Genomic DNA, 8,707 nt, shown 5'->3' with positions numbered 1-8,707 from the left:
GTGTGATGTGACTGTATACAGCTACACGTTGAGATATTGGAAAAGGTTTCACTAAAAAGATCTTTTTTCACTCATCCTCCTCCATGTTTTTTTGTTTTTCTCGCCTGCCACCAAACCTCCCTCACAAGCCGATTCAACATCTTTGACCAATCAGAATCCAAAATTCAGCAGCTCTGGTTTTCTATCTAGTCACTGGATGTTTAGCCTGAAGGTGCATCAGTTATCTGTTTGGTTTTTATTCACCTTAGACCTTATATATAGGACAAACTCGAGAGACGATGGAAGCCGTCTGTATGGGTGGATCTTTTTATTTCTTAATTTCATTTCTGTAAATTCTCCTCTACAATTGGATCAAACTTCAAGCACCTTTAATTGAATTTAGCCACAAAGGCATTGAGTACTAAAACACATTATAGCTAATTTACTTCCAGCTGACACATTAAACCTGTACAATGAGGCTCCGCATTTACGTTAAAGATTCTTTAAGAAAGGGATTGTGTAAAAAAATGGCATTCACGAAATTCCAGGGGTTTTGTTACCTCAATGTAAAGTGGGCGTGTTTCTGGAGGTCTTGGGAAAAAAGCCCTCTTTAAAAAAAAAAGAGCAAACCTACGATGGATAATGAAGGACAAAACACTCATACAGATATATTTTATATCTATTATGCTGGGGGACACGGTGGCTTAGTGGTTAGCATGTTCACATCACACCTCCAGGGTTGGGGGTTCGATTCCCGCCTCCGCCTTGTGTGTGTGGAGTTCGCATGTTCTCCCGTGCCTCGGGGGTTTCCTCCGGGTACTCCGGTTTCCTCCCCCGGTCCAAAGACATGCATGGTAGGTTGATTGGCATTTCTGGAAAATTGTCCGTAGTGTGTGTGTGTGTGTGAGTGAATGAGAGTGTGTGTGCCCTGTGATGGGTTGGCACTCTGTCCAGGGTGTATCCTGCCTCGATGCCCGATGACGCCTGAGATAGGCACAGGCTCCCCGTGACCTGAGGTAGTTCGGATAAGCAGTAGAGAATGAGTGAGTGAGTGAGTGAGTGAGTGAGTAAAAGAAAGAAAGAAAAAAGTCATAAGGGTGTAGTACACGATTCTATTATGACTTTTCCGACCGCTCGTATTACATCGTAACACTTTATAAATGGATGTGTAACGATATTTATTTCTGTTCCGGTCCCAAAAAAATATAATCTGCTATAAGATGGTTGTTCTATTTAATTTTCACTTCCCCGTGACCCGAGAAGTTCGGATAAGCGGTAGAAAATGAATGAATGAATGAATGAATGAATGAATATCTATTATGCTTTATTATCTTACAATTAAGCTATTTTTGAAAACAAATAAACAACCAAAAACTACGGTCAGGGTTAGGGTTAGATTATCCGATAGGCCACGCCTACCCGATGACGCAATATCTGTCACGCTGTTCTGAAACCCTGGAAATAATAAGTGCATCCCGTAAAACATAGCAATTAGTTATGACATGATTTCAACCGATTCAAGACAAAACAATCAAATCAGTAGAACTTTCTACAGATGTTTAAAGATCTATGAACAAAAGGACATAATCGACTTATTAAAAAAGACTTGTGTTTAAATTGTATAGATTTTTTGAAGAAGCACAAATAATTAACACAAACAAATGGTAAGTCTGTTTAGATGTGAGCATCTACACGAGCAAAAGATTCTACACAGACAAGTTACCTTAAGATAAAATGGGTCAAAACCAGACAAGAGTGGACAAGAAAAGATCTAAATGTGTCGGAATAGCGCGGTGTTTTTTCTTAATAAAAATGTGCGGAAAACAAAAAAGAACTTAACGTTAGCAGGAATCTGAAACTTAGCTTAGCTGTTTTTAATTTAGCTGTTTTTTAATTTATTAATCTACTTTTTCCACCTTACAGAACTTGGTATCCTGCATAGCACAGCTGGCCTACTTTCACCAAAAAAAAAAAACCTACAGAGATTTTCTGACCTTGTTCCCAATACATACTCCACTTATTTGGGTCTACACTCTCACACAGACACAGACACAGACACACACACACACACACACACACACACACACACACACACACACACACACACACACACACACACACACACACGCGCACACACATGTAAAACTGTCCAAGAATAGAGCAAAAGCCGAAAACCTTATTGGTGATTGTAGATGAACCTTAACACCAGGACATTAACATGAAATAATATGGACGTTGTGAACGTACCTGGTGATAACTAATGTCTCTCCTGTACGTTGTCTGTACGAGAGAATGTGAGAAAAAAATGTTGTTATTTACAATCTCTCTCTCTTTCTCTCACTCTAGTCTCTCTAGCATTCAGTAAGATAATGTATATATATATATATATATATATATATATATATATATATATATATATATATATATATATATATATATATATATATATATATATTAAATAATACCATCGTAGTGCATACAGTATACAGAAGTAGAAGGATGGAAGAACCTACATCAAGATGTCTCTTTACCTTAACCCGTGGATTCAGGTTGCCAATTCCGTCGGTTTTAAAGTCGCCCTTGTTTTTGTGACAAAGAACAGCAGTAATGATGATGATGATGATTGTGACGATGCCAATAGGAGCCAAGACAGAAGCGATGAGCCACAGATTGTTGGAAGGGCCCTTCAACACAGCTGTATGATAAAAAGAACCAAAACAACATACAGGAAACATTTAATCTTTTTAATATTGGAAAATTACTCTAACCACACCTACCCCTACACCCACTACAGACCATCTGATGACACCTTTCTGCACATCCACAGACCCTGCCTACTTTCTCCCTGAGATTCTCACCCACCTGCTCCCAGAGATGTTGTGACCACACCGACCCCTTCAAAATATACTTTCTTTGACCACACCCATTTGCTTTCAGAAACACTCTGGCCACACCCACTTGTTACTACTTAAACTCTGAACACACCCAAGTGCTTCTATATACACTCTGACCACACCCAACTATTACCACAGACACTCTGAACACAATTACCTTCTACTACAGACACTCTGAACACACCCTCTTGCTACTACAGACACTCTGAACACACCCACCAGCAACTACAGACATTCTGTCCACACCCACCAGCAACTACAGACACTCTGAACACTCCCAACAGTAACTACAGACACTCTGATAACACCCACCAGCAACTACAGACACTCTGAACACACCCACTTGCTACTACAGACACTCTGAAAACACCCACCAGCAACTACAGACACTCTGAAAACACCCACCAGCAACTACAGACACTCTGAACACACCCACCAGCAACTACAGACACCCTTAACACACCCAACAGTAACTACAGACTCTCTGAACACACCCACCAGCAACTACAGACACCCTGAACACACCCACTTGCTACTACAGACACTCTGAACACACCCACCAGCAACTACAGACACTCTGAGCACACCCACCAGCAACTACAGACACTCTGAACACACCCACCAGCAACTACAGACACCCTGAACACACCCACTTGCTACTACAGACACTCTGAACACACCCACCAGCAACTACAGACACCCTGAACACACCCACTTGCTACTACAGACACTCTGAACACACCCACCAGCAACTACAGACACTCTGAACACACCCACTTGCTACTACAGACTCTCTGAACACAACCACTTGCTTCTACAAACACCCTGAACACACCCACCAGCAACTACAGACACTCTGAACACACCCACCAGCAACTACAGACACTCTGAACACACCCACCAGCAACTACAGACACCCTGAACACACCCACCAGCAACTACAGACACTCTGAACACACCCACCAGCAACTACAGACACCCTGAACACACCCACCAGCAACTACAGACACTCTGAACACACCCACTTGCTACTACAGACACTCTGAACACACCCACCAGCAACTACAGACACTCTGAACACACCCACTTGCTACTACAGACTCTCTGAACACACCCACTTGCTTCTACAGACACTCTAAACACACCCACTTGCTACTACAGACACTCTGAACACACCCACCAGCAACTACAGACACCCTGAACACACCCACTTGCTACTACAGACACTCTGCACACACCCACCAGCAACTACAGACACTCTGAACACACCCACTTGCTACTACAGACACTCTGAACACACCCACTTGCTACTACAGACTCTCTGAACACACCCACTTGCTTCTACAGACACTCTAAACACACCCAACAGCAACTACAGACACGTTGACCGCAGACACTCTGACCACACCCTCCAGCTGCTACTACAGACAATCTGGCCACACCCACCAGCTACTACAGACACTCTGACCACACCCACTCACTCACTAGACCCCTTTCGCTCCTGCAGAAGCCCTAAAAACACTCATTATTTCCACACATGCTTTGAGGACTCCCTCCTGGTCTCTAGTCTTGCACATACTGTTCACACGCATCTACTCTCACCGTTCCTTAGATACTTCCTGCTCACATCCCAATCCTGCAAACACGATGCAATTCCAGACGAACTCTCCTATTTCCTCCCTTCTTCCCTCCCTCCCTCCTGTGGAGAACTGAAGTGGTTTATTGCACCTTATAATACGAACATGGGTGTGTTTGTTGTGGTGTGGGAGCAATCAAATCCCTGTGTAATTACACATATGAAAATGGATTATGAGATTAGTGTAGAAACACTTTCAAGACTAATCCCTAAGTTGGTCTTTGTCTATCAGTAAGGCAGGTAGGAGTGCAGCACTGATTTAAAGTAAGAACAGAAACATGAACAAACCTTCAGCTTGGAGCTGGACAAAATATCCCAGGGTCAGAGCCATGGTCTGAGAGTCCAGAGTGTTCAGGATTTTAGCTGCAGTTGTACCAGGGACTGGTGTTCCATTCATCTGCACATAATAGGTGAGTTCTGCTGGGTTTTTTGGACCTACCAATCGCCTCATGCCAACCATCTGAGGTCAGAAGGAAAGCACACAACAGAGATGCTTGAATATATCAATACTACACACTACATTTATGTGACATCAAAACTACATTTTATTTGGGTCTCTAGCTAAAGTCTGCACAAGTTGACCTCAGAGACTTTGCCTCAGAACCTGTGTCTGTGGGTGCTGGATTTCAGACAATACCACTTCATGCTTAATGATTGACAATCAAGGCTAAAATTCCTTGCTTCTTGAGGTTGAGTCACTAAAGTTTGTTCTTAACGTTCCTGGATCATGTCTGCTTTGATGCTGATGCTTGTTCTACCTCCAGTGAAGCCTGTATGTTATCTGACTGTCAGTCATCCCATATATGTGGTCGCAACCTTCATTTGTGGATCTCAATGTTGTTCACAACTGATGGTCTCACGTCGAAGGTAATTATGGAAGGAGATTTCCAGGATTTGTGGAATTAGGACGTCGTCAAGATTGTGTCCATTTCTCTGATCCACAGTCATGGCAGGATTATTGTTTGGATCTTGGTCTTAATAGAGATGCTTTGTTTCTTGTTTTGTTTTAAAAACCTGACTGATCCTGTTGCAAATCTGGGTTATGAAGGTCTTATCCAGTGACCTCCAATCTTCCATCGAAGCAGACACTGATCTATAAACCCATTGTTTGCTAGAACTTGGTCTTGTGTGCACCGTCTATGCTCTAGACATGAACTCATTGATTATTTTTCCAGGTCCACTTGCCATATAGGTCATTCATTACAATTACTGCATCCCTTCTGTTGCTCTGCATCAGACATGATCTAAGCTCACAATTTCTCTGCATTGGACTACCATCCATCACTTATTGGTGGTCCTATGGAATTCCTTTCCCAATGATAGATGATAAAGAAGGAGCTTCGAAACAGTCGTATCTTTACCTTCATAACACAGCAAGTAACCTCTGAATCATATTAACGTTTAAATTCAGATTGAGGATTACCTGAACAGTGTAGCTGCCCACTGTGGTTGCACGTTTAAAGCGGGCACCCTGCTGATGTGCTATCACAAAGAGCTCTGCCAAGCGTTGCTCCATCAGACTGGCAAAGCTCTGGTACTGACCCTCCAGAGACGAGTTCTCCACATCCTGAATCACTGCACCCAATCCACAGCAAAGCATGAAAGAAAGGCAGAAGTTGTAGTAATCCACCTCCTGTGCTAGCATTAATCCAATCACACTGAAGCAGACCTACTGTAGCTCAAGAAATATCGACCATCCTGACAGGCACAAGGCAAAGAAATACAAGCTTTCTAATAAGGGCTTTCCATTTTTCCTGAAGAAGCCATGCACATAAATATTCATACTCCATCACTTGTTCACAAACAAATAAAAAAAAAAGAAATATAGCCTTTTAGAAATCAGTGGCGATTATAATATCCCGTTTCCTTTATTTGGCTATTTCACCAAGCTGGTGTCTGATCTGGAAAGTGGATTACAATTAGCCAGACCCAGTCACAGATAAGAGCGAGTTGTGCCTGGTTATGAATACATCATCATTTCAGAAACAAAATCAAGTGGTGAGAAGGTTAAATTCCAACAAGCCAAATTCAAAATAAAATTCAAAATGCACTTGCTGCCTAGCATACAGGAACTCTTCAGATGCTACATATATTTTGCTTGTCATGTTTGCATGTGGAAAACTAAATCTTTCCAGTTGACTCTTAGGGGCTTTTTACACCTGGTCACTTCCTGCGTTTTCTGTGATCCGATAGCTTTCTGATGGTAAAAAGACCAGGTCTAAATGCCCTCCGAAACGTTTTGGAGACGGATATAAATCCGACGGTACGAACCCCTTCAGGAGGAGGTCTGGGACGCGTTTCAGATGAAGCTGGACAGGTGTAAATGAATGTAGTTGTTCAAGCCACATACGTCAGCGCTAAACTCCTCCCAAATGGAATTACGTCACTCGCAGGTGACTCGCGAGTCACGCATCGTGCCAGAAACAAATAACATGGGCGACACGCAGGGTTGTTTTTTTGTAGCATAAACGTCCTAACGAGTTTTTTCGTCTTCTTTTTGCTCGCGTTCTGAAAACCGCGTACACCAAAAGCGTGTTCCGTTTCAATTACCCCAGAAATGAAGTAAAATATATTAGCCTTTGTGGGCGGGAGTAGAAAGATCGGATCGATATCCGATTCGCCGAGACGTGTTTATGTGGCCTGAAGTAAACGGAACAGTTTTAACAAATCAGATCAGAGACAACACACGAAGTGACCGGGTGTTTTCCTGGATACAAAAAACCAAATCTTTATGGGATCAACTCCCAGCACCTTCATTGGCCAAACCTCCAAAAGCAGACTCAGAACTTGACATAAAAAGTAAACAACGTTTCAATAACGTGTCCTGATTCGTTATTATTGATCGATCCAAAGGATTCGTGAGTGATTGTTCTTAATCAACACACTTACCTGTGATTACCCAGAAATCCTTAGTGTCTGCCGAGGTGTTGAGGTTGTGGTACTCCAAAGCTACAGTACAAGAGAGGACGGAGAGAGATACAGAGTATTAAAGTGAAGCACTTTGATCCTCAGTTCAGAGGCGTTTAGAGCGTTTTGCCGAGCGCACCATCCGAACTGGTGGAGCGAAGCCTTGCAGCATTTTCCTAATGAAACTTTGACTCAGTTACATATCGACAGAGTGATTAAAAGCTTCGGCCGGCTGCATCCGCTCAGGGCGAGTTGGAGCAGAGAGCATGAAATCAGAACCAGGGTTTGGCCTATTTCTTCTGTGACAGGAAAGAATCAAGAGCATGCAGCCTATTTTTTGCATATTAAATACATGTGCAAAAAAAAAAAAGTCTGCAGTGGGCTAGATTAGATTGGTACTAGCCAATTATGAACAGTTTTCCTTCCTCAGCGCTGAAGAGAAAGCCTTGAGGCTTGAGAGACTTCGAGACCAAATTAATACGGCTCTGGAGATCATGTAGCAGATGGGGAAATTGGGCTTTTCTAGCACTTTGAATGGATGTGTCAGTCTTTCTTTAATGCACCAAATAGCAGAGAATAGCGCAGCCCCTTGAGGCATCACTAATAAGCCGATGAGGGTTAGAAAAGCAAGTGATTCAATTAATTACAAAATGTCTACATTTCAGGTTGTTTTTCTATCATTTTTTAGTCATTTCACTGCTGAAATAATCTCTTTTAATGACAGAAGAAGAATAGAAGGTATTTGAAGCTACCGAGACCAGAACTGAGAACACAAGAGCATGTGTTCTGATGCGGTATTCCCTCCCATCTGCCCGAGGGGCTGTTTAATTCTCCGCCCTCACACACAGACACCTGTATTAGCACTCCCCCATTGTTAATTATTTTCCACCTTAATTAGATTTGATGATTGAGTTTTTTCCTTTTGCCAGAAAGGGCAGAAAACAGCCTTCCCTTCCTGTGCATGCCAAGTATACGACTGTTTCCTTCTTTCTCCACCTTGGCATGCCTCATGCCCACCATGCTGCTTTTCTCTCATCTACAGTACAGTACTTCCAGCTATAGTATGTGTGGAAAGTTGCTTGATCGTTACAAAAGATAATTATGGGATGTTCTGGCATTTCACACAACACAAATTAGTAAACACTCCACGTCCATGACATAAGCTGGTTCCTATTCTTACTTTATTATGAAGCAATTTATTATTTCAACTTGTCTTACTACGTAAACCTTCCAGCTGTTACAAAGTGCTGATACTGGAGACTCCTTCCATAAATATTTAAATATTATAGAA

General features: G+C 42.3%; 1 protein-coding gene and 1 long non-coding RNA gene across 5 annotated transcripts in view; one reads left to right on the top strand and one right to left on the bottom strand.

Annotated features, from left to right (window-relative positions):
• Positions 1–1,136, top strand: part of LOC125146235 — a 21,839-nt gene extending 20,703 nt beyond the window's left edge. Inside the window, exon 3 of the long non-coding RNA XR_007144744.1 lies at positions 1,024–1,136. This is a non-coding gene — a long non-coding RNA (uncharacterized LOC125146235). The remainder of the gene's footprint in view (positions 1–1,023) is intronic.
• kiaa1549lb (KIAA1549-like b) overlaps positions 1–8,707 on the bottom strand; it is a 51,318-nt gene that overhangs the window by 13,834 nt on the left and 28,777 nt on the right. For all 4 annotated transcript variants that reach the window (XM_047822689.1, XM_027160295.2, XM_047822691.1 and 1 more), the window contains 5 exons: positions 7,399–7,458; positions 5,933–6,084; positions 4,798–4,969; positions 2,511–2,674; positions 2,227–2,259 (listed from right to left, as the gene is read on the bottom strand). In XM_047822689.1, the coding sequence (XP_047678645.1) occupies positions 2,227–2,259; positions 2,511–2,674; positions 4,798–4,969; positions 5,933–6,084; positions 7,399–7,458 (581 nt within the window). The remainder of the gene's footprint in view (positions 1–2,226; positions 2,260–2,510; positions 2,675–4,797; positions 4,970–5,932; positions 6,085–7,398; positions 7,459–8,707) is intronic.

The sequence above is a fragment of the Tachysurus fulvidraco genome, chromosome 13, assembly GCF_022655615.1.
Source record: "Tachysurus fulvidraco isolate hzauxx_2018 chromosome 13, HZAU_PFXX_2.0, whole genome shotgun sequence".
NCBI classification, from domain to species: domain Eukaryota; kingdom Metazoa; phylum Chordata; class Actinopteri; order Siluriformes; family Bagridae; genus Tachysurus; species Tachysurus fulvidraco.
The sequence above is the reverse complement of the archived record's forward strand: the minus strand, read 5'-3'. Positions and strand labels throughout refer to the sequence as shown.